Below are 27,202 nucleotides of genomic sequence, written 5' to 3' on the forward strand. Positions count from 1 at the left end.
AATTTGGAGACTAGGGGAAGTTATATTCAAATACCTATTTCCTTTTCCAACCATACTAGTGAAATATAGGTTTCATGGGAGCGTGTTAATTAGGATTAGATTAGACTATTTCTTCTTCCATCATTTCTCAAGAATTAGTCCCAAGAGTCAGTCACCAGTCACCTAGATTTAATTCTTAATTTTTAATTAGGCATGCAGGAAATACCGACACTGTCAAGATTTGAGAATTCAGATGGCCTTGAAAATATTCAACCATATAGTTCACCTTGAACTACATTTACACATAGTTGGATAAAACATTCAATATCAAATAACTTAAACATGAAAATAAACACTTTGGTTTAAAGTAATACATAGCAATTATGCTAAGAAACTGCCAGGTGGCTTTCTTGAACATTATATATTTATTTTTGTTCCAAAAATAATAGTAAAATGTAAATAGTTGAAATTTAATTTAATGTGGAAATTAGATATATTTAATAACATCAGAAAACAGGGATTTAATGCATCTAATTCAGCATCAGCATCACATTATTACTTCTCTGTTGCCTTTTAATAAAAATTGAACATAAGTTTTATTATTTTTACTTCAATTGGTAAAACTTTCTACAACTTATGTTTGTATTTGTTACAATTAGTGTATTGTTGGTTAGCTTCTGAAGTAAATTAGTACACTGAGGAATGCTTTCCTTAGATCTACTACCTTTTAGTATGGCACAAGTGATATAGATTATCTGTTTAAGTGAAAGCACACAAGAGCATTGATTCCCTTTGTGAGAGTATCTAATCACTGAAAGATGAAACATAGGTGAATGTGAGTATGAACATTAACATGAAACACTGAAACAAAATCAGTGCTTATTAGTCATGTATATAGCTTATATTTTATCATATAAAACGTTTGTAAACTTGATCTAGGCAGACATTTTCTACATGAAATGTTTAATTTAACCCATTAAAAAAGGAAAGTTTTAACATTTCTTCTTTCAAATTATAGTTTTATTGGTCTTATGTACTGCATTTCTTAGAGTTTCATATAAAAAGACTTTAGATAGATAAGCTATTTTATTTAGAGATTATAACATGATTAGTTAAGATAGAAGATCATTTTATGTTTCTGAATTCTACTGAGCTCTTCCCCAGAAGCATAAATAAATTTTTTAAAAGAAAACATCCAGGTTAAAAAAGCATAGCAGCAATTTCCTTACATCTCTTCCTTTCAAAACCTTTTAAAACTTTAAAAACCTTCCATTATTCAAGATATAAGACAAATTTAAAACATATCATGATAAAGATTTTAATTTGTATTCATTTTCAAAAAGTATACACATAACACATATTGCTTAGTTATTCAAAAGGCCTTTTGTATATTTGTTTCAAATCAGGATTATACTACAGTGTTTTTAAATGGCAAACGATGATAAAGGGAAGTTGTAAAGTCTACCGATAGAACTGTGTCATGCCCAACGATGTCTATTCAATCAGTATTTTAGCGTGATAACATTCTGTAAGTCAAACAAGCTGTACGTTTGCATCTGTTTTGCTCATTAATGACTACCAAGGACAGAAAATAAAGTAGTTGAATTGCTGCCTTTGCTATTCTGCCACTACTTTTTTCTTAAGAAAAATTAATGTGACAAGAATGTTCTCACATTCTAATTGGTATGCTGCCTTGGGCAGGTTGTATGTTGGAGTGGGAGCAATTTGTGACTATTTGATTTTGTGTTTTATCAGGGGCTACCACCATAGAGAAATATGACCTCAGAACAAATCTGTGGATCCAGGCAGGGATGATGAACGGCAGAAGGCTACAGTTTGGTGTGGCTGTTATTGATGACAAACTCTTTGTAATCGGAGGTCGAGATGGCTTAAAGACATTGAACACTGTTGAATGTTACAATCCCAGAACTAAGACTTGGACTGTCTTACCTCCAATGTCAACACATAGACATGGTCTAGGTAAGATCTCCTACTTTATCGAAGTTGTTTTGAAAACATTTTTGTTGATGATGCAAAATGCATTTTTTAAATGTTGTAATTGCCATCAATTTTCATTAACAGTAAGAAATCTGGGTTTATTTGAAACATTTTTTTCCTTTAAATTTCTTGATATTTTCATGTGGTGACCAATGCATATTCAAATGTAGGCAGAGGTGCTGAAGATCCCAACATGAGCAAGAGTCAAAACTGTCCTCAAACTTTTCGCAGTCTGGCATTATTATAATAAATCGAATTCACTATGAAAAAAATGCAGAACTATCATGGAGAGGCCAGAATAATGCAGCCCATGGGAAGGAACAGTTTGGAATAAAGAAAACTTAGCTCATATAAATCATTGCACTTAATTGATTCCACCTTGAGAAAGTCAGGTGAGGGTGTGGGAAATACAGATTTAGAGAAAGAATCACAAATTCACTGGCGCCATAAGTCTATGATATGATTCCATTGATCCTTCATATGGAATAACCTATTAAAGAGAGCTGTATTTGGATTAAGAAGATCTCAGTGTGACTCTTAGATGTACCACCTTCTCTTTCCATAACTTTAGGCCAACACATAAACTCTTAGCCTCAGTTTCCTGATTTGTCATCAATTCAAGTCTAAATAGATAACCATCAAATAATGAGAATGTATGTCAGATTGCTTTGTAAATTGGCAAAGTACTTTATAAATATTTGAAAAAAGAAGAATATGATAAAGACTCGTGGTTCCTGAAATTGCTTCATTTTATGGTGGAGAAGGTAAGTAGAAATGCAAATTACTTTTTTTAGGATATATTCATTAGGGAGATATCATGGTTTAATTTCTTATACACTATGGCAAATCCAAAGCTTTAGACATTCATCGACTAGCAAAAGTGTAGGCAATTTCAAAAACAAATATTAATTATTGTCTTAGTTTCCTAGCATTGCCGTAACAAAGTACCACAAACTGGTAGCTTAAAAAACAGGAATTTGTCTCACAGTTCTAGAGGCTAGAAGTTTAAAATTGTTTAAGAGCTCATTCTCCTTTGTCTCTTCCTACCTTCTGGTAGTTTGTTAGCAATCCTTGGACTTCAATCTACCTCAGAGTTTACGTGATGTTCTCACCCATCTGTCACCAAGTCAGTGTAACAAATTTCTTTTTATAAGGGCATGAGGCATATTAGATTAAGGGTCCACCCTATTCCAATAGACCTCATATTTTTGTGTTTTTTTAATGCTTTTAACAATTTTATTGAGATGTATTCATATACCATACAATCCATCAAAGTGAAAAATTCAATGGGTTTTGGTATAATCACAGAGTTATGCATTCATTACCAAATCAATATCAGAGCATTTTCATTACTCCGAAAAGAAAACTCCCCAACCCTTTTCTGTTACTTTTCAATCCCTCTATCCATTCACTGCCATACATATCCACTACTCTAATTCTATCAAGTATCACAGACATCTGAAACATCAGTGTTTCCCACTTGTTCTAGTGAGCAATAGTAACTCAAGTAGTCCACTATTTTCATGCCACAGCCTTTATCTTATGTTTTGTTTTTTTCTGCTTCTCTTCTACTATGCAGTGGATCATTTCTCCTCCCTACATCATGTCATAGGCTTCCTCTGTTATTCACTGTCTGGTGTTATTCTTCTTGCTATTTTATTAAAAACTAAAAATTCTCTATAATACTACTTCCCCAGATCCAACCAGAGTGAGTTGTTCGGTAAAATTTTGGGTCAGGCATATGTTCTGTAAAGAATTCTCAAGTCCAAGTGGCTTATAGATTAATGCAAGTGCTTTGTATGTAGAAAACAACCTTTGATCTACACTTCTTCAAATGAATGTCTAATTAGTTGAACCTGATTGATAGACACAGAACACACATCTGTGTTCCCTGATGAGGTAGACTGCTTACTTTAGGATCAATTACAACCTGTCTTGTCTCTCAGGGAGTTCAGTTACCTGAGTATTGCCAAATAAACATATAATAAGCAACCTTGGCCTAAGATCCCAATCCCTAAATGAAGCATCTTCAGTTTTTATTCCATAATTCTAATTTCAAACTTACTGTTCTGGTATTGTGTATGAATTTCTATTTCATAAGAAATATTGATATGGATACTAACATTTTTATTCAAATTATCAGGGTTTTAATTTTGAGGTACTTGACAAAAATGAGTCAATAAATAACTTACTAATTCAAATGATCTTATAAAATTATCATTCTACTTTTGAAACATAATTATTTTCTTCTCTCAGTTATGAATATTTTCTCACAAAAATTGAATTTTTCATTCTAATTTCTCACATAACCATTTGTAGCATTTCTGTTTCATATAACATTAGGATAAGATTTATTTTCTCAACAAAAACTGTATTCTATTTTATATAGGGCATTGCTTTACAATTTTTTCACATACTTTAGCCTGTATTTTTATTTAAATGTTAAAAATGCTGCCATTTCTTATAATTTTATTAATAACAAGTAGATATGATTTTGTCACAACCTAAGATGAAATTGTGTTTTATTATACATATTTTTAAGAAGAGGAAACTTACAATTCTTACAGAAAGCTAAGACTTTATGCCCTCATTATATAAGAAAAAAAATTTTTTTAAATGATCAAGTGTTCATATTGCTATTATAAATTAGAGGTAAATACCTAAGAACATCTCATATTAGTTTAGTTATGTTTTCTTACAAAGTATTTGATATTTTCCTCAAAAAACTAAGTAAAAATCATGGGTACTCACATATTTCCTATTCAATTTTACTTATAAATAATTAGAGACAGGAATCTAGTACAATATTAGGGACTTTTTTTTCCTTAATTTAAAAGAAATTTTTTTAAATACATTTTTTAATTTTTGAAAAAAGATGCTTAGATTACATAAATGTTACATAAAAAAATATAGAGGATTACCATATATCCCATTCCCTACCCCTCCCATATTTTCCCACATTAACAACATCCAACATTAGTGTGGTACATTTGTTACAATTAATGAACAAATTTTGGAGCATTGTCACTAAGCTTGGTTTATAGTTTTCATTGTAGTTTATAGTCTTTCCCTCACAAATTTTTAAGTTATGACAAGATTTATAGTGGCTTGTATCTGTCATTGCAACATCATTCAGGACAGTTCCTAAGTCTCGAAAATGTCCCCATATTATACCTGCATTTCCCTCTCCCTTCCCTCAGAACCTCCAGTGGCCACTGCCTCCACATCAATGATGAAAGTTTGTCCATTGCTATAATCACAATAAGTCTATAGTAGAATACCAGCAAGTCTACTCCAGTCCATCATTCATTCCCCAATCCTGAGGATTCTGGGATGGTGATACCCACTCCATCTCTAATTGAGAGGGGGCTTAGATCCCATGAGGCAGATGTATGGGACTATCTTGCTGGCAGTTGTAGACTCTCTCTGTTCCTTGGGATGGTTATTGTCTATCATCATCTCCTTGTTAGTTGTCCTGGGTGAGTCCAATAAATGGGAAAGTAGGTGTTGCAACTCTTCTGAGACTCAGAACCCAGCTGGCACATGGACAGCCTGAAGATTTAAGTCACTTGGACATATACCTATCAACTTTAGCCCTAACTATAAATTCAAATAGAAGGGGAGGAAGAGCCATGTATAGAGAAACCACAACTGAGTCCAACTCTGTCACACTGGGAAGCATAAATTTATAAGTAGGGCCCACTAGCAGGGCACCATATGCCTGAGCTGTCTGCCCTGTATTTAGTGTCTGAATGTCTCCGCTATTTGAAGCAATATTTACTTTGGCATTCAATACCTGAGATGTGCATAAGCATAACCTCTGAAACGACCTCCCGACTCACTTTGAAGTCTCTTAACCATATAACCTCATTAGTCTTTACTCTTTCCTCCTTTTGGTCAACATCTTTTTCCAGCTGCATAGCTGGGACTTTTAATAGTAATTAAATTTTTGTTTATAATATGAAAACATAAACGTAAAAATAATTGAATATTTAGTTCTCTTTTAATAATGCATGAAGAGATTTTAATTAGACTTGGGGACTAGAGAATAAACCATTTTTATTTTTCAATGTAGCTCCTTACTGATTCACTGAGCTTATAAGGGATATCTTAAGACTTTGCCTAATTTTATGCAACTCATATTTATGGTATATGCAGTGCATAAGCAAACCTAACAGTTTATATTATTAGGATAGTTCCAACAAATAACAAATAAAATGAGTTAAGCAAAATAAAAATTTACTTCACAATATATATCAGTAGATATAGCCACTCTTCAGGGCAGCCGCAAAGTTACCTGGGTTTATTGGGGAACACCCAGCAAACTCTGGCACCTAGGTGCTTCTGAGACAACTACCTGTCTTTGACAGTTTCATAAAAAGTTTCTAAGTCAAATAAAATGTGCTATTTGAGGATTTCTACATGGAATAAGCCTGAAAGCATGTTTTATTCAGCTAAGCCATATATGGTTTATTGAAAAGAGGTACTGAATTTCCTTCATTATAAAATTATTTCGTTTTGCAAAATATTATTGCTATTCCATTCCTATTGATTACTTTTTAAATGAAGTTACAGTGGAATAAGTTTTGAATGCCAAAGCATGATAGTGAATTAAGTACTTATGGGTGAATCCCACATCAGTAGAACATTACACTACCAAGATGAAAAGAAAAATAAAATATGTTTAATTAGTAAATTGACCCACGCAATGTTAATATTTGATTTGCATGTATTTTTAGGCATAGTCTAACTTTCAACAACAAGTACTAGATTGTTTTTATAAAATGTTAAGTACACCTCAGCAAACATACATTAATGTTGTTTTGGTGGCTATAACACGATCAATCAAGAATAATTCATGACTGAATCACATTGGGATGATGTAATGATGTGCTTTGGATAGGAAATTCCAAACTGTGGATCTTCTCCTGGGTTCTGATACTGCTGTCCACCATGATACTGGAAAACTATTTATTATATACTTCCTATGATCTTAAAGTAAGTCTTTATTTCATCTCTAAACCAAAGTTAATGATGCATTCCCCAAGATGTAGGTAGGAGAATTAAATAAAATGAATTACTTAGAAATGTTTTTCAATTTTAAGGCACTATTATAAAATTCAAAAATGTCGTTATAGGATTAAATAGTAAAATTCATAATTTTTCAAATTTGTTAAAGTATAACCAACTTGATTCCAAATTTTTTTTTAAAGATTATTTCTCTCCCCCCCCCCCCCAAGTGGTCTGCTTTCTGTCTCCCTTCCCTGTGTGTTCTTCTGTGAACGCTTCTATCCTTATCAGCGGCACTGGGAATCTGTGTTTCTTTTTGTTGCATCATCTTGTTGTGTCAGCTCCCTGTGTGGGCAGTGCCATTCTTGGGCAAGCTGTACTTTCTTTCGTGCTGGGCGGCTCTCCTTACAGGGCGTACTCCTTGTGCGTGGGACTCCCCTATGCGGGGGACACCCCTGTGTGGCATGGCACTCCTTGCCCACATCAGCACTGCACACAGGCCAACTCCATACAGGTCAAGGAGGCCTGGGGTTTGAGCTGCAGACCTCCCATGTGCTAGGCGGACGCCCTATCCATTGGGCCAAGTCTGCTTCCCCAATTCCAAATGTTTTAAGACAAAATTTACATGATTAATTCCATAATTTATAAATTATCTCACTAAACTTTTCATTGTGATGTTTTATTTTATTTTATTTAGGCTTTAATTAAAAGGTTTTTTTCTGATTATGGATATAATACTTGTGGAAAACTGTTGGGGAATATTATACCCAGAAATCCCCAAATAATCACATAAGTTCAATGCAGTTTATATTATAATTTCTTTGAATAATTTTTATCTTTCCTATAATATGAAAAAGTATTTTAAATTTCCTTTAGAATATAAATATTTGAGATTACATAAAGAAACTTTGAAAGAAATAAAAGATAAATTTTTTTTCTAACAGTAATTTTGAGTTCTTAAGATAAATTTAATTTTCCTTTTTAGAAAATGAATAAATGTCATTTTTAGAGATACAGAAACAGAGGTAATTATGATGAAAATTCACATCACTTGTTCTATATTTAATGAGTTAATTACTGTTAATGTTTCAATATAAATCTCTCAAAATTTTGTCAAAACACAAATTTTCGTTATTTCTTTAATATGAATTTTTAATAAACATATATACAGAATCTATCTTATGGCATTAAATGTCCTTCTAAAATATCAATTAAATAGCTACACATTATCTTCTCCTATGACTTTTATACTAAATGATTTTGCAATAACTTAATGTTATACTTTAGTCTTGTAAGGAATTTTCCATAAATTTTTAATTACATTTTTTATGTATCCATGGATGTGAAACTTTGTATTTTAAGCAAAATTTCTAGAAGAGGAGCAGTTTTGTCAAAGGCATGGTTATTTTAAAGGTTTTATGGTCTCTTGTAACAATTGCTCTCCAGATAGCATGCACCAATTAATCAAGCAAATTTGATGTAGGGGTAACCATTATATTTTTTCTATTTATTGCAAATATATTAGAAAGAAATGGCATGTCAATTTTGTTTGATTTTGTAGTTCCTTATTTGCAATGATAGTAAATTCTTTTTTATTTATTTATTCATTATTTTGCCTTTCTTCATGTTTGTATGTTTGTGCTCAGTTTTAAAAATTGGGTATTTATTTTTTTAAATGTTTCATTTATTAAGGTATTAACTCATTTACTCACATACTTTGCAAATTTTTTCAAATTTTGCTTTCTCATTTACCATTGAAATATTTATTCTAACCAAGCACAGGATATACATTTTAACAAATACCTATCATTTCTCTTTCATTTTCAGTTTTATTTAGAAAAGTTTTCTGCATCTCATCAAAATGTATATTTATTTTGATATTTATTTTGAAGTAGGAAATTAAATTGTGCAGATATGTTTTGTTGCAAATTATTAACAAATTCTTCCAGTATAATTTATGGTTAACCCATTATAATCTACTAATGCCTTTTTATACTTATTAATGAAAATTTCCCCTACATACTTCATATTTACTTATTTTCTACTTACTATTATATACATATATATTATGACTTTCTTCCTTTCTATTGTGTATAGTATGGTTTGTTGTTTTTTCTATTTTAGAAATGGTATATTTTAAATTATTTTATTATTAATTATAATGGTTTTCTTAAGTTTGTTAGGACCCATAAATTGATTTATGTTCCCTCTAAAATTTTCAGTTATATCAGGCTCTATTTCTCTCTTTCACAAGAAGAGTACCTAAGGAGAATATCATCTACCTCTGGTCTCCCCAAACCTAACCACCAGAAGATTGATGTAAACGAGAGGCTGGTAGTATTTGGGATTTTTTTTTTTTTAAGTGGAAAAGTCTTAATTAAATTTTGAAGCAAACAAATAATTTTCCTAAATTTTTTACTCATTCTACTTACCATATTCCTTAGAGCAGTTTCCTGGTCTAATTTTGCTATTTTACTACTGAGGTATTTTGCACAATAGTATTTTCCAGAGGTATACTAAAGGTTTCCGAGGACTTATTTGCCTGCAACTACCTACATTCCATCCTCACATTAAAGTGATAGTTTAGATAGGTAAAGTTCTAGGTTTAAATTCTATCTTCTTCAATATTTTAGGAATACTGTTTTTTTTTCAAGTATTTTGATGTCATTTATGTTTTCCTTTATAATTGATCTTCTATTTCTCTCTGAAAAATTTTAAAGTTATCCATGATCCTTCATTTACTTCAAATACTGTAATTTAGATCTTTACAATTTTCCAGCCTATATTTTCTAGGAATTTTATTCTTTTACCTTCATCTCTCTTCCAGGAACCTCTATTAAATAGATTTTGATTTCTTATTTAATCCATCATATATTTCAAGTTTTGTTTTACATTTTTCCCTCTTTCTCCCTTCCCAATGGAGAGTTTTAATATTTTAACATTCCAGTCCTCCAAATCATTCTTAATCCCTTTGCATCATGATATTTATCCCATGTACTCTTTCCTTAATCTCAATTATTTATTTATTTTCCATTTGCAGTCATTTTAGAGGTTGGCCTCCTGTTCGGTCATAATAATGTGAAGCCCTTCTATGCACATAAGAGTTCCAGTTACTTATTAATATTACAGATATACAAACCATTGAGTCCTAATTTATTGAAAGATACGGAGGTGAGAGGCAAAGATATACATCTATGCTACTTTCTCTGAAACACCAAACATAATTCAGCTTCCTACAGAGAAGGGGGGGAAAAGATAAAAAAATAATTGGATATTAAAATTGTATTTATATTTTTGTGTGATCTATTAACTTTAAAAAAGATAATTAAAAAAAGAAAAAGAAAAGAAAAAGAAAATAATAAGGTGTACTTCTTGTATACAGCAAAAAAAAGCATTGTATTTATAATTATCAGGAAACATGTAAGTGTTGAGCGAGTTGCTGTATGATGCATTGTAGGAACACAGACTCAGGCACAACAGAAATTTTCAGGAAATGACCACTTTATCAGGTATATGGCATAAAGGGTCCAAAAGAGCAGGGGAAGAGATCCTATCAAGGCCAATCTGCCACGGAAGTGAACTGCTCAGGTCAGTGCTGGTGGATGGCAGCTGCGTGTGCCCCAGGTCATGTCAGAGAAGAGAGACCCTGTGTTGTTTGAGTGTTGAGTATTTATATAACGCCAGGTGGATAGGGCCCTGCCCCAGAGAGTTCCCAAACTCAGAAGTTGCTGGGACTGCTTGTTCCCAGTTTCCGGGTGTAAGCTGTGGTCTTTTCTTTTCATTAGACCTAGTAGCTCCCGGGGCCTGTGGGACGTTAATGTACTGAAACATCTGCACACAATAGGAAGGGTGGTGGAGAATGAAAGGTCTGGGAGACGGCCACTAGGTGTCTCCCTGTTACTTGGGGCTCTAAACCATTCCTAGCCTACTCCTCCCCTTCAGCTTCCACAATATAAGCCTACCTTCCACCTTGGACTCGAAGGTGGAGATGGGACACAATATTGAAGATAACACTTCCGTTTGATGGCATTCATGGGTGTAGTCTCAAAGTCCTGTTTACTGCTGCCCTTCCCCAGAGGAAGGAAACAGCAAGCCCCAGGTACCCAGGTCAGTAATTCTACTTGGACTGGTAGAGCCAAGGGTGGGGGGTATTGAGGAGGGAGGGGATGAGAAGGGGGGTGGGGAGCAGGGGGGTGGTGAGGAGGGGTTGGCAACTCTTCAGTTTAGCCCACACTAGAGTCATGAGTCCTGGTTGCCCGAGACGCTCCCGTAGAAGAGGAACACAAGAAAAACAGAATGAAAGGTCAAAAAATCAATCCATTTCATACTTCCCTGTGCACCTTGCTAACTTTGCCAAAATTCTGTTGAGCGAGTTACTACATATACATTGTGGTAACACAGGTCAAGGTACAAAATGTCTATCAGCAAATAACCACTTCATTATTTATACAACATAAAGGGCCCAAAAGAGAAAGAAAAGAGATCCCATTGTGGCCAGTCTCCTGGGTGGCTGGGGGGTGGGGGCGGCAAACCACTCAGATTAGGGCTGGCAGCTCCCCAGCCCAGCTTCCCTTCAGAGGTAAGAGACAAGTTGTTGCCAGAGCCGATTTCCAGGTCCTTGGTCACGTTATAAGAAAGAATTAAAGAGATGCACACAGTTAAAAGTTAGCAAAGAGTTTAATAAGGGGAAAGGGAACACTCAGGTGTGAGTGCAGTCATGCTCAAGGTAGAGACGCACTTGCTCTGTGCTGGGGTTCCCGGCCTGTTTTATGGCTATCATAGAGGGCTAGGGTCTGCGCTGATTGGCCTATTTTAGGCAAAGCAGGGGAAATTCATTGGGAAGTTTGATTTCTAGGGATTGCTGGTGCTTGGTTTCTGGCGGCATCCATGAGCTCTGCGTGAGGTGAAATTAAAGTGGGTGGGAGGGAGGTGATGGTGGTGCTGTCCTGCCCCAAGCTGCCCCTAATAACCTGCTTGTGCAAGTGTTGTAGAAGTCGAGAGGTTCAATAATTGCGTATGGAAGGCCAGGACTCAGTAATAATTTTGGGAAGGAAAAAAGAATTTATGACTGGCCAGGCTCAGGAGCTTCTCTGTCCAAAAACCTGAGCCTCAAATAAGACTTTTGGGTTCTTTTTTACAGAGGAAGAGCCAGGTGGTCCTTTGTTTGAGTCCTCCATAAGCTTAAGTTAACACATATTTTCCACATTCCAGGTAGGCTTGAATTAATATATTTAGTTTGCATCCTCCCTGAATATTCAAAGTCTATAGAGCTTACATTGTTAATTGGCTTCCCGGGACTGGAGTGGTTGGCATGGTTATGAAAGGTGAAGCTGCAGTCTTTCATTGTCTGACACACACAGCCCAGGTTATTTACAAAGAGACACACAGCCTCCACCCATAGCTCATAACACAAACAGCAGACTGTTGCCTCAGCATGTCTTATTAGGTGGTGTTTGTGTAGCTCATTAGGTTTTCTGTCCCTCCTTCTTTGGCTCCTCTTCCATCCTGCCTCAAAGTTAGTGCCTCCTGAGGACAGGGGACTTATACAAGCCAGCACCAGGGGCCTGTCACGGGAGCCCCTTCCCTGACAAGCAGCTGGGGGCTGTTTGTTCTCAGTTTTTGGCTTAAAGTATGGGCAGTCTTCTCTATTAAACCTAACTATTCCCTCAGGCTGCATAAAGGAAACATATTGAAATATTTACACACAATAGAAAAGGAGGGGTTTAGTTGATGATTGGAAGATGGAAAACAACTCTGTGATTTACTAGCAGAGAGAAAAAAAAAACTCAATAATCAGAAAATCTTATTCGCACTAGGGATAGTTTTTGAACTGGAGTACCAAGACAGTGAAACAGAAAAATAAGAAATATATAAGAATTCCCCTGAACTACAACACCCTGCCTCTAAAATGAGACCAGAGAGCAAACAGAAAAGTGAATGAAGAAAGAACAAGTTCAGTCTGTCAATATCAGATTATCAGATTATCAGGATAAAAGAATGACTATAAAACCTTCCACAGAGGGGAAAAAAGAAATTTAAGCAAACAAGAAAATAACTAGTACTGTGAAATAATATCACATTGCAGTACAACAACAAGGTATCCAAGTTAATTACAAAGGAAGACAATCAGACTGGTGTGAGGTTTCTCATTATCAACACAAGTAAATAATGAAATCATACTTCAAACTTTGGAAAGGCAACCTATTTATGCCAAGATTATGTCAAGACAAAACAATCACTCAAGACTGAAGAGATAAAAAAGATATTCAGATATTGTTGGTTCTATGAGTCTCAGCAAGGATGGGAATCTCAAAATCCCATCTCACAATCTTGAGATTTACTTTAAAAACTTCTCAAGAAGGAAAAAATATAGCATTTGATTTAAAGATATCATTTCACAGTCAGGTACGACAAATAATGTGCTGTTGTATAGTCACAGAATAAGAGAAATTTGGCCCAAAGCAAACACAGTTTTGTCTCCTGCTTGCAAAGATTCAGAGTCCTTTTGTGTAACTGGCTTACCCTCCGCTATGATGCTTAAAAGTAGTTTTATTCCACTTCTGACCCATGGTGCTGGACTAGAAGACAATTACTGAAGCGATCTGGGATTCTCTACTCAGGACAGAACTAGAGGAGAGAAGAGAAGTTGGAAGGGAAATCTGTACCAAGAAAGGCTCACATGCCAGAGGAACACCGTTGGGGAAGTCAAGGACACACTCCCCAGCCATCTCTCTGCCGTTGCCTCTTTCCCTTCTTTCCTCCTCTTGCTTGTTTGTGTGCAGGTTATGGTTCCACGCTTGTTGTTTTGCATGCAGATGTTTGTTATGTTTCCATTTGTGCTTATTTGCATGCAGGTGTCAGGTATGTTTTTCTTTCAAAAAAGACTGCAGGCAGCCAGGGAGATGAAATCTAAACCAGTCCCAACTGCTTGCCAGGGCACAATGCTTACTCATTGGCAGAGCCCCTCTCCCACGTATGTCTAAAAGCTCAGTGCTCAGTCAGTGTAGGTGTCACCAATCTCTGATGTGAAGAGAGGTGTGCGTTGCTGCCAGCCACAGACCCTCAATGAGCAGTTGGCCTCCCTGGGGGACCCGCCAATGTGGAATCTTTCCTCCTACTTTTTGGACCCTTTGTGATCTGCCAGCAATGAAGTGGTCATCTGCTGGGAGTCTTTGTTGTGTCTGAGTCAATATTCCCACTATGCACTGTATGGTAACTTGCTCCACAAACGAAGTTTCATAAACTGTGTGGGAAAAAAATGAGATTTTAAAATGAAAATATCAAAGAATGATTTTGCAACAATATTAAGTATTTGAATTAATGATATTTCTTGAATATGTATATATAGAGAGAAAGAGACCCCAAAGTGATATTTATTATCTGTCTTTTTCACTGCTTTTTATACACCATACATATAACAACAAATAATGAATGCACTGAGGAAAAGCTTAATACAATCTTTGTATTTATTTGTCATATATCCCATTATACCAGAAAATCTCATTTTAGACTGTCAGTTTTCATTGCCTTAAAGAGAACACTGTCTTTGGCTTTTCCACACTTTGTCTAATTATATCAGTCAGTATATGTTTGTCCTTTCCATGTCTCTTTTACTTGTAAAATAGCACTTTTCACTATACAAAAGCAACCAACATTTCTTGAAAAGGGTTCTTGCTTCCAACTTTTGCAATTTTCACAAGAAACAACAACCATATCTGCTCATTCAGTATTATGTATCACATACAAAAACTGATATATTGAAGAGAATAAAAATAAAGATAAGATGTGGATACAGATAAGTTCATTTTTTTTTGGTATTATACACCCATATACATAAACTCACATTGCATATAAACAAACACACAGAGTCATCATTTTCAGTACTTTTATTTATCTGACTAATAAAATAAGGAAAATTCTGAGCAGGAAGTGTGTTATAAAAGTAAGATTTTAGAATAGACAGCTTTACATTCTTCATTTGTAGCTCTAATGTTTATGAGTAAACAAAGTCATAATAATGTAACATTTCCAATTACTGATCAAGTTGTAGATATAATATAGACAGGTGTACAAATTCAAAGAATATTTTGGAAATTATTCCTTTACTTTATCTCACTTTATAAGTTCCTTTTGAGAATATACACACCATTATTAATCCCATCCCCTGCCCCTTGCCCCCCCCCAAAAAAAAAGAAGGAAAAAAAGAGAAAGCAAAGAAAAGAAGCAGCAATAAACTGCAAGATGCTTCACAACAGATTGTGGGTGTTTTCCTTTTTTCCTTAGTTCATGTTTTTTGTTTATCCGCACACAATTACTTGTCTTCTGGTTTGTTGAAGCAGTAAGTCAGACAACACTTGCCACAGTAATGTCTATTGGGCTGGCCATAAAAACTCCAGCACCACATTCATCTGAAGAGCACTCCCTACGAAGGTGACTAATTTTGCCATTCTCATTCACCTTATAATATTTCAGGACAGCCAGCTTAACCTTCTTTCTCTTATGCTTTTTCTTCTTGGAAATAGTGTAAGACTTCTTCCTTTTCTTAGCGGCACCACAGCGTCTCAACAGAAGATGAAGAGTGGACTCCTTTTGAATGTTGTAGTCAGACAAAGTACGTCCATCTTCCAGTTGCTTGCCAGCAAAGATCAGTGTCTGCTGATCAGGAGCAGTTCCTTCCTTATCCTGGATCTTGGCTTTCACATTTTCTATTGTATCCAAAGTTTCAACCTCAAGAGTGATGGTCTTTCCCATCAGGGTTTTTACAAAAATCTGCATCTTACTGGTGGTAGATGGCATATCAGAAAGCATAAGTTTTTAATAATCACATTTAGGTTTTTCATTTTTTTTTCCTTGAGGTACAGAGATTGAACCCAGGACCTCATACATGGGAAGCAGGTGCTAAACCACTGAGCTACATATGTTGCCCTAGACTGTGTTTTATATACACTGATTGGTAAAATCTAAGTAACAGAAAAATCCTAATTGTATAGTCTTCTGTGGACAAAACACTCAAAACACTATTAGTTAGCGAATTATGTTTTATTCAAATAAACATTTATTGAAAACTGTTCAGTGCTAACAATCCAGTTAGGGGAAGCAGACTTGGCCCAATGGATAGGGCATCTACCTATCACCACATGGGAGGTCTGCGGTTCAAAACCTGGGGCTCCTTGACCCTTGTGGAGCTGGCCCATGCGTAGTGCTGATGTGCACAAGGAGTGCCCTGCCACTCAGGGGTGTCCCCCACATAGGGGAACCCCACGTGCAAGGAGTGCGCCCCATAAGGAGAGCCGCCCAACGCAAAAAAAAGTGCAGTCTGCCCAAGAATGCTTCCACACACATGGAGAGCCAACACAGTAAGATGACGCAACCAAAAAAGACACACAGATTCCCAGTGCCGCTGGTAAGGATAGAAGTGGTCACAGAAGAACACACAGCGAATGGACACAGAGAGCAGACAACTGGGGCAGGGGGGTTGGGGGAAGGGGAGAGACATAAATAAAATAAGTAAATAAAATAAATCTTAAAAAAAAAAGGAATCCAGTTAGGTGCTAGGGAAAAGAATATCTGTCTTCAACATTACTACAGACCAGTTGTAAAAGCTCTCTTAAACAAATAAAAATTATTTACCTAGTTGCCAAACTTCTGTGCTCGTTATTATAAAATAATATTTTCTTTAATCTATTATTCATTTCTAAAATTAAAATTTCATACTACAAAATGTGTGATTGATCTTCAACATGATTTCTCTGCAATGTGTGGAATCCTTTCTCAGTTATTAAGAACTGCTTTATCTGTTTCCATGGTATTCTATTAAAGAATACAGAGCCCTCTATTCTGCAGTAATGGTATTAAGGTTTCCTCTTTCTATACTGTGCTTTAATAAAATGCAGAAGGCCCATAGAAGATCTTCTAGGAAACAGGCTCTCGCAATTAGGAAATGGTTCTGAAGACTAACAATCTCTTCTTTATGAGAAACCTCAAAAGATATAACTGTTCAATCTAGGATTCACAATATTAGTTTTCTCATCCTGAACAATTGGTAAATTTTTATCCCAAGAACATTACAGATGATGTAATTAACTAAATCATCTTCATTTGTGAATTCCAGGCTGAAAGTTTAGAATCAAGTCCATAGTTTGATAGTAAAAAACAGGCATGCATATTTTCTAACAGTCTCATTCTGGGCTTCATTTTATATTTCTTTACTTGCTTTGCTATATTCTTTAGCACCTAGTTTTAGTAAAATTTATCCATTCTTGAAAAGTTATCTGAAGTTTTCCAATAATAAGGTGGATTACAAATATTAAGCTAGGAAAAAGGCTAGCAGAATTAGTCAAGTTAGATAATAAGGAAGATTTTTTTATTGGTTAAATCGTTCAATCATTCAGTTAACATTAAATTTGTAGCTACTACCTGCTCCAGTACTCATGAAAGAATAAAACAATAAATAAAGTTTTGTTCTCAAGGATATTATAACTGAATATGGAAGACAGACAAGTAAATAAAAAATTAAAATGAAATGTTATTCCTATGTATATTTACTCCAGAATCTTAATTTTACAAATGTGAAAACTGAGAACCAGAAAAATTAACTACCTTCATGAAGTTCATCTAGATCGTCAGTGGCAAAGCTTGATCTGAAATTCTCTACAGATTTGAGGGGTTTGTTTTGTTTTCAGTGTTTCCAAATCTGCTTTATTCAGATGTTTTGGGTATTTCTAGCAATATATCAAGTTCATTTTTCACACTATGTATGTTATGTCTTGGGGCAGAGACAGGTTTGTGGGACCTAAAGTTGGAACTTTCCTAAAAAAAAAAAAAAAAGGAAAAAAAGACAGCTATGCACATTGCTGGGCTCCCTTCCCTGGCCTTGGAAGGACTGTGGTGAAACAGGATTCTGTTACTTAAGCTTCACCAGCCTCACGTGAAATTTCCTCCCAGTGAGCAGTATGATCATTCTTTATACTCAGACCACATTTTGTTATAAAGTCAATAAATTTTATAATTGAACATGTTTCTTTTTCTTTTTGATGAATATTCCTGATTGAGTTATATTATACATAAATTCATGTATCATTTAAGAGTATATACAATCGATAATTTTCTTAAAATTGTTTTCATTTTTTGTGTAATGTAGGCAACATGTAAGCATCTTGGACTATATATTAACTAAGGCTTAACATATTTAAAATAAATATGCACCTGTGATTCTATGACTATGCATGCAAATGATGTTTGAATAATTGATTTGATAAAATATTTCTAAACAATTGAAAACTATTGTTTACACATAAATCTAGATATTTCCAAATTGCTTACACATACCATGAGACCATTTCTGAATGACTTTGTCATCACCAGTGCCATGCTTCTTGGAAAATGCTATTATTTGCAATTGTTCTGACAGATAATTATGTATGTTTGTCCTGTCATTGTTTCAGCATGTAGGAAAAATATATTTCCATAAATTACTCAAAAATTGTCTTCTCATTATAGTAAAATAAAAGATAATTTTTTAAAGTGAATTCTCATCAAACTTTTTCTAGAGTTCACTCAAATGTCCCTTGCAGATTGTAAGCCACATTAGGGTATAATTCTTTGTTTGGGGGTCTAATGTTTCAAGCAGCTGACACACATGAGAGATCAATTTTTTTTAATTAATAATAAATTTTATTTAATTAGTGTTGCCTTATACAATTGAAGATACTGGTATTGCTGGAGATACTAATTCTTTCTTTGACTATTAGTGTAATATTAGATGTTAATTTTTATAAGGCATGTCTCTTGTAAATGTTCCTTTATTCAAAAGTGCAGGCTTTTAAATAATGAGTACCTCTTTTTTTATGATAATTGACCAATACTGTAGCCTTGCTCTCCTTTTTCAATGTCACTGTGTAACAGGGAAAACACAGAGATATTAGCTGTTTAGACTGGAGAGCATGGGCTCTGTCCTTAATCATAGCTTTTATCTATTAGTTCCTTTAGATGTACTGCACCCATTCAGCATTCTCAGGAAAAGATTTAAACAAAAATGCATTATGCTTTTCTTTTTCTTTGCCCAGAGAAAGGGATTAGATTGTCAGATTTAATACAGATAAAATTTTGTTTTATAACATTTTACCTTCTCATGGGACATGAAAGCCTCTGTTCAAGAAACAATAAAGATGAAAGATGATGTCCTAGCAACTTTATGTTCCCTGATCATTTCAGTTAAAAGATAGTTTTAAATGAAGAAGCTCAAACAGATTTCAGAAGTATCATTAATGGCAAGCCAAGTTGTATAATGAGAGATAACTCACAGGTAATTGGTCAAAAGATTCCTGAGAGTTAGCAGGTTCTGAGAGGTTGACATACAAGAAAATATACCATTAATATGTTAAAATTGAATGCAATAATATGGATGATTTATACTTCCTTGTTATTTTTTTAAATCAGATGCATACTTCAGCTTAAACTTTGGAGTAAAAGGAAGGAACAGTGCAGAAATTAACTCTTACTGCACTTTAAGCTTGGAAGAGGGAGAAATTAAGGGAAAAATCGTTTTCAATTTTGCCAGACTGTTCTACTTAACATTATGACTGTATGACAAAACCACAGGAAAAATAATATTGCTTTAATGTAATATAGAAACCCCCCAAAATTGTAAACTTTTAAGAAGTCAATGGAGATCACAGTATTTATACATTTGTAAGTAGTTTCTGTGCAGCGGGGTTGTTATAACAAATACCACAGCCCGGTTGTCTTAAACAACAGGAATTTATTGTCTCACAGTTTGGAGGTTGGAAGTACGTAATCAAGGAGTTGGCCAGGCTGTGCTTTCTCTAAAGTCTGTGGCATTCTGGTGGTGTCTGCTCAGGAATCTGAAACTCAGTCTCTGCCACTGACATATAGTCCTCTTTCACTTTTGTTTCCTTCTGTCTCTTTCTGTCTCCTGCTATCACTGTTTCCAAGTTTCCTCTGCTTATGACTCCACTTTTATTGGATTAAGGTCCACCATGATTCAGTTCAACCTCATCTTAAGAGGCTCTTGCAAGGTCCCGTTTACAAATGAGCTCACACCGACAGGACTGGGAGTTAGTACTTCAGCATGTCTTTGAAGGGGATATGAGTCAATCCATAATACATATACTTGTACAACTATATGTGTATACTCTCATGTCATAAATTTGATTAAGTACCTTTCGAATGTTAAAGGCATGTTAAAGTGTTGTACTCCACATACATCTTGAGTTTGCATATTTTTACAGAGAAGAATAAGGTAACGATTCATCCTTACCGCTGGCCTGAAGGTCTGATTATTAGGACTTTAAATATCTTAAAAGGAGTAATGCCACATTGTTACTATCTTTTAAACACTCAGTTTAGTGGTTTCCTTATTTGGTGCAGATTTCTTGAAAAAGATTAATAGCATCTTTATTATTTTTGTGATAAAAATAGTTGTCCTGTTGTAGACATCAAGAGAGATTCAATTATTGTGTATGGAAAGGCCTGGACTCAGTAATAGTTTTGGGAAGGAATAAAAGAATATATTTATGACCAGTTGGGCTTGGGAGCATCTCATCCAAAGTCCAAGCCCTGAATAAGATTTTCGAGTTCTTTTTATACAGAGGAAGAGTTAAATGGTCCTTTGTTTCAGTGCTCAATAAGTTTGAATTAACACATATCCCCCACATTCTCGGTAAACTTTTAGTATGAATCGTATTCAGTCTAGGTAAGCTTTTAGCATGGACTTCATACATTCTATGTAAGCTTTTAACACATTTGGTTTGCATCTTTTCTGAATATTTAAAGTTTATAGAGTTTACATTGCTTAATTGTTTTTCCAGGACTGGAGTTGTTGCCATGGTTGCCAAGGGCAGGGCTGCAGCTCTCACTGTCCGACACACATAGCTCAGGTTATCTATGAAGAGATGAAGAGCCCCCACCCATAGCCTATATCATTTCCCCCTTTGCACAGCATAAGTTCTTAAGCTTTGGCATAATTATCATTGGAGTTATGAGGCGGATGGTTGGTTGTTGTTTGATTTATTACCCCACTTATCAATTTTCCAGTTAGGGAAAAAGTTCCTGGGTAACTTCTAGGGCTTATCCTGTTTCTAGAGGAAGTTCTTGTCCTGGATAGCAGAATCATGGGAGTGCCCCCCCACCCCACCCCCCAGCAACCATCCTGGGGATTACTGGTGCTTACGTGGATTTTTTTGCCAGGTTCCAGATCCATCTACTGATTTTATTTTACCCTTACAGAGTTTTCACCTTTAATCTCAAAGGGGTGCTGAAGGGAGATGATCTCTTTTCTGTAACTACTTCCTGCTGGCCAGGAGTTGTAGTCCTTACCTATTTTGACTGGAGGAAGATGGATCTGGCATTCTGTATGAAGTTGGATGGTTTTCATATGGCTAATAAGATGTCCCTTTTGAAAGAAACAAATTTAATTAGAATTTTGGAATACGTGTTTGTTAAAAGAGAACACTGGAATACACAGATAGGTGCCTGCAAAGACAGTACTTTTTAAAAAGTTGGTGGGGAACAGTGTATATATATTTTTAAGTTATTTTATGTTCAGAGAGATATTGTAATAGATAACAGTATTAGGTACTTAGCTTTGTTTTGAAGAGGCATTTCAGGCTGTTTAATGATTGGCACTCATGTGCTTTGTCAGGTGTTCCTGATGAACTGGCACTTTCTTGGGTAGTTGGTTTCATTCAGAATTAGTGCACCAAGTTGGGGATTCTTTTAGCTGTGGGAGTGAGTGATCGGAACTAAAGAATAAAATTTTTTACATTCTGGTTTTAATTGAATAATTTCTGGTAATTTTGACTGTTTAATAGGTGACCCACTGTTAGTAGGCAAGTCTTGTTTTACTACATAGTAGAGTACAGTAGAGTAGTAAGTTGGCTGAGCCTGGTATTAATTAACCAGTTACCTGTAAGCCACTGGTGGTCCCATTGTTGTTAGCTAAGATGACTGTTCAATTTTATAGACATGTTTACTATCTATTTAGAAAATGAAGTTTACCAGGAATTTAACATGTCTAATGTACTTTGTACATGATTTAGAAAAGAAAACATTATAATTATCAGGCATATATTTAGAACAGGATAAAAGTACAGCACTTAATATTAATTAATAAATTACTAAATGCATAAGGATTTTGAGTTGCAATTAATAGTTTTAAGTTTCAAGTTTGTAATACTTTACATGTTATCTCTCCATGAGAGTAAGCCATAATGCCAATTGTATTTAAGTTCTACTCACAGTATTCTGGTACATATTGTTTCGTTTCATATGTTTTTCACAGAAGCTACAGTACCATTGATCCTAGAGAGAAACTAGGGAGTAGATTTTACCAGCCTGGTGCATAATGCTCTCTGGTACTATGAAACAGTGCCAGTTTGAAGACAATATTCATTGTACATTTGGCTGTCCTTAGCCACTATTGGCTGCTGCAGGAGCTTGAAACGGCAAAGTAGTTTCCATTCACTTCAGGAGCACAACCAGAAAGATAGTAGATATTTTATTGTTTTAAAGGTTAGTGACCAAATTAACCAATAACTCATATGGAGAGGCAAACTGCAATGTATTCAAGGCCTGGTTTGAATGTACAAGTGAGTTTGACAATGTTAAAGTTTATCCCTTGAGTTTTATATATCTTTAAACATTTTCAATGCAATATGTTACATATCAAATGACTTTGTTTATTTTTATATTTTTTTACTATGCTTTTACTTTAGTAGTAGTGGAAAAAACTATTTTTCATTGTTAAAATGAAAATGGAAGATTCCCAATGGAATTAAGGTAATATTTTATTACCATTACTTAAATATGCATCTTGCAGTGATCTTTATACAGGTTTCATTGCTATGAAGTTATTTTTTACTAATAATATTAATCAAGGTTTTTAGTTAATAATGGCTTTTTAGAACTAGAACCATTTAAATGCTTCAGTTTGGAAGATACTTTTAAAACTTTTTAAAATTGATTACAATTACAGACTGGCAAATTTAATTTAGATTACTATTAGCAACCAGTGGAATTTACCTTATCCATTTAAGAGAGAACAGCTCTATATTTAACTTAATTATATTAATTGAGCTTACAGTCTTTAATATTTTAAAGATTTAACATATACAATGTTAACTTATTAACCTGACATTTTATAAACTAAAGAGATAGTACTTAAGCTAATCAAGTTGAAATTGTTGTTGATTAAACAAAGAATGTTGTTTTTGTTATTTTCACCCGGGCTTAAAACCTTTTGTTTCTGATAATTTTAAAACTGAATATTTTAAAAGCATACTAACTTTTAGGTTCTGGAATATAAAATAATTATTTAACCTGTTTTAATTATAATTTAATAAGGATTTTATAGCTTTTTCAATAGTTTCTATATTTAGATTTTTACATGACCTTATATATCATTTAGTTTAATTTGGGTTTTAGGAATATATATTACTTATATAATTGCATATTTAACTTTAATAATTTGAGCAAATAGGCAGGCATGAATAGTTTGATACAGAAACACCATTTAGTTAATTAAAACCTTTTTCTTTGTTGGTTCATTTAAAGTATAGTTTCCTTACTGGCTTTCTTGGTTATATTGCTGTTTGGAGGGAACCTGGAAAGCATTTGGGCTTCTTTTCAGACTGGAAGGAAACTGAGTAGCTTTTACTCTTTTTTTTTTTTTTTTTTTTTTTTTTTTTGATACAGCCTGAACAATGTGGGGGTTGTGGTACACTGGGGAGAGTATTGCGTACACTTGGAAAATCTGGCAACAGTTATTTCTGATTCTTGGTGGAAATGGCCAAACAGAATTAATTTATATTATTTTAAAGGTCAAGGAAAAAGACAGCTTTTCCTTTAAAGGGGAAAGAGGACATGAGAAGACCAAAAATATTTAGAATGGCACAAAAGTGATATCCATAAACCCCTTTCTTTTTAACTTAACTATAAGTTTTTAAAGTTTAATTATTAAGTTGAATTGTTAAGGGGTGGAACCATAATCTAAGGCAAATGCAAATGCAGTTTATAATTACCATCACAATAGTTGGAGGCCAGGGATGAAATTAGTTATAAAATAACTATAGGATAAGTTTAAGTAATAACTACCACCATCATAGTAAGCACTAGATAAACAGAGGCAAATTAATTCAATATCACCATTACAATAGTTGAAATCCAGGCAACATTTATTCTGTTGCAATAGCTTTAGTTATAAATTTATATATATATATAAAGGTCCTTATACAATGATTTTAATTCCTAGGTACAGTTTTTAGTATATTTTTACTTTAAGATGAATTGGATACTTTTATTAATTAAGTTATAAGAACCTTATTAGTAACAATCTTGTGCAGCTTCCTTGTTTTTTTCCTAGTAAGTAAACAAATTTTATCTGTGAGCTATGCATTTAATTTACCAGCAAGACAGCACTGGCATTCAAAGACTCATTTTTAAGTTACTTTTTACCATGATTTCTTAGGCACAAGCAAACTGACAGAAACCAAACACAGATTTTAAAGTTGAACACAAAGCTAAGTACAGGTCAAAACAGAAAAATTCCATATCTTTAGGATTTTAAGAAACTTCCTGACCCTAACTGATGGCACATGAGGTTTTATTTTGATTATTATTTGTAACTTCTATAGGCACAATTGAGTTTAAACTGAGAAGTTTGAGGTTTATTTTTTCAGTTTTTAAGGAGACATGACATGAGGTCTCTGGATTTTCAGATTTATCTGTTTTTGATTCCCTTGCAGTTTTTATGACCCTTACTGCTGACTGTTCTTCATTTAAATCATTAAAAGGGCTATCAAGTGATTAGAGGTTTATTGTTTCAGGCAAGAGCCTTCCTTTTTTAGACAAAGGTACCTTACCATATGCAAATGTATTTTTGGCCTTAGGGAAGAAATTTTATTGCATTTATCCTGATCGTGCTCAGTGTCCCCTTTACCTCCCCCTTCCAGGCAGCTGGGTGTGATTAGGTAGGAATGTGGCTTACGAACAGAAGGTGTGGACTCACTGGAAAGGGGCAAGCTTCTCCCCGCTTTCCTGGCTCTCTGCTTTTGCTATACATCCTCCTAAAGGGAGGAAGGGGGATGGTAATGGTGACGAGTTCCAGGCTGCTAAAATGGCTTGAAAAGAACCTTCTAGGCTCGGCTAATTCCTGGGGAACCCCAGCCCTGGCTATTGCTATTTCAGAATCTTGTCAGCAGTTATTTTTAACTTCTGCAGTTATTTGTCTTTTTTGTGTTGTTTTATTTCAGTTTAATTTAAATCTAGCCATATACATATAGCAGGAATAGGATTAGTAAATCAACATGCTTTACTCTACTGTCTCTTAAAATAGCATTTCTCAGTTTCAACTAACAATGCAAGTTCATCATTGGAAAATAATGGGAGGAATTGGGATTATAGTCTGAATGCAATGATTTTCATCAAATTAATATTATTATGTCTTGAAATATTAAAAATTATACATGTTTTTTAAAAAGTTTAGCTTAGTGGAATTTTGTGTTTTGAAATCATATCTCCAGATGTAGATCAATATGTCTTCATATTTTGATCATTTTCTCAAGGAATTTTTTATAAAGACATGTTGCAGCATTATTAAACAGAATTTAACTCAAACATTATTTGTTAAGTATACAATTCTTAAATCTCAGAGTTCAGGAGGCATCCAAACCTCTTCACTATTAGGCTCTCTTAACCAGAAAGGGTACCTGACCCTCACTTAAGACTTTTAAAACTACTTTTGACTAGACAAAACTAAAGTGAATCTGAGCTAAATGGGTCAATTGCTACTACAATATAGTAAAAATGAAGTGACAGATAAGAACATTTAGTGAAAAAATCTATATATAAGTTCTCAAACCTTGGCCCTTAAATTTAGAAATTTATAGAAAGCATATTAACCTTCCAGCATCCCCCTAAAAGATTTAAGATGGAGAGGTAAGGGTAAGTAATTCATTAAAAGTAAATCGGAGGCTTCCAAGATGGCAGGATAGTATGCTCCAGGGTGCTATCCATCCACAGAATCTTTGAAAAACTGGAAAACACTAGCAAGTCATCCTCCTCAAAATTTCAGAAAATAGTTAAAGGGCTACAGTAACTGAGCAAGTGAAAAATCAAGCAAATATTGCATTAAAATGGTAAAAGAAGCTACGCAAGTTTTATTAATATTCTCTCTCACCTCTTCCTGGCATGTGTGGATCAGGCATATGCTTCCATTTTAAGTCCCCTTGTCCTGTCCCAGAGGGAGCAGAATAACTCCTATGTGCTTACTGGGATGACTATAGGATAATGCCAGCCTATCAGGTGATAATCTGAAAGATTGGACCAGTATACTTACTTCTGGCTCCCCCTCCAAGAACTTGCCCTGCAGGCAGAATCAGCTTTCAGACAGTTAAGGCAGTGTAAGAAACAATTAAATCAAATCACTCTGGCATAAAAGATTACAGGCTATATAACAAACAATAGAATACCCATAAGTAGAGAATATTGAGATTACTATAAACAGGGGAATTCCCTCAGACCACCAGCAAGCTCGAATCCAGGACAAGACACAGGCTCAGAAAAGACAGAGAAGAACCCTCACTTCACATTTGCTTCAGGCTGGTTTTAATAGGAGGGCTAAACTCTGAAGGAGAACATCAGCCAAGGCAGAGCCAATTTGCAAAGACAGTGAATATGGATTTGCCTTGATTTGTTTTATTAGCTTTTGGCACGCAAGGAAATCTCTGACATATCACTAATTGGATAGAAGCTGAAGGAATAGAGAGTTCAGGACTAAATCCAAGAGTTAACACATCAAAATATTAAAATTTACAGTGTACATCAAAATATTAGAAGACAAAAAAATGAAGAAACAGGAAATGATGGCCCAACCAAAGGAACAAGGGAAAAAAAATCAGAAGCCATCAACAAATAAGACAAGACTTTGGAAATGCCAAAGATTTTTCTTAAAAAATGATCTTCAAAATGGTGAAGGAAATAAAGAAAATCATGGAGAAAGAACTAAAGGATGTGATTAAAAGCCATGAATGAACAGTATGAGAATTACAATAGAGAGATAAAAATTTTAAAAAGGAACCAAGTAGAAATATACAAAGACCACAATAACTGAAATGAAAAATTCCCTATTGGGTTTTCAACATCAAATTGAAGCTGGCAGGGGGGAAAATTAGGGAACCCAAAGACAAGACAATTGAAA

At 34.5% G+C, this 27,202-nt stretch overlaps 1 protein-coding gene across 1 annotated transcript in view; it reads left to right on the plus strand.

Annotated features, from left to right (window-relative positions):
* KLHL1 (kelch like family member 1) overlaps positions 1-27,202 on the plus strand; it is a 476,203-nt gene that overhangs the window by 371,328 nt on the left and 77,673 nt on the right. Inside the window, exon 7 of the mRNA XM_004463148.3 lies at positions 1,735-1,959. Coding sequence (XP_004463205.2) covers positions 1,735-1,959 — 225 coding nt within the window. The remainder of the gene's footprint in view (positions 1-1,734; positions 1,960-27,202) is intronic.

This window comes from Dasypus novemcinctus, chromosome 15 (genome assembly GCF_030445035.2).
Source record: "Dasypus novemcinctus isolate mDasNov1 chromosome 15, mDasNov1.1.hap2, whole genome shotgun sequence".
NCBI lineage: Eukaryota > Metazoa > Chordata > Mammalia > Cingulata > Dasypodidae > Dasypus > Dasypus novemcinctus.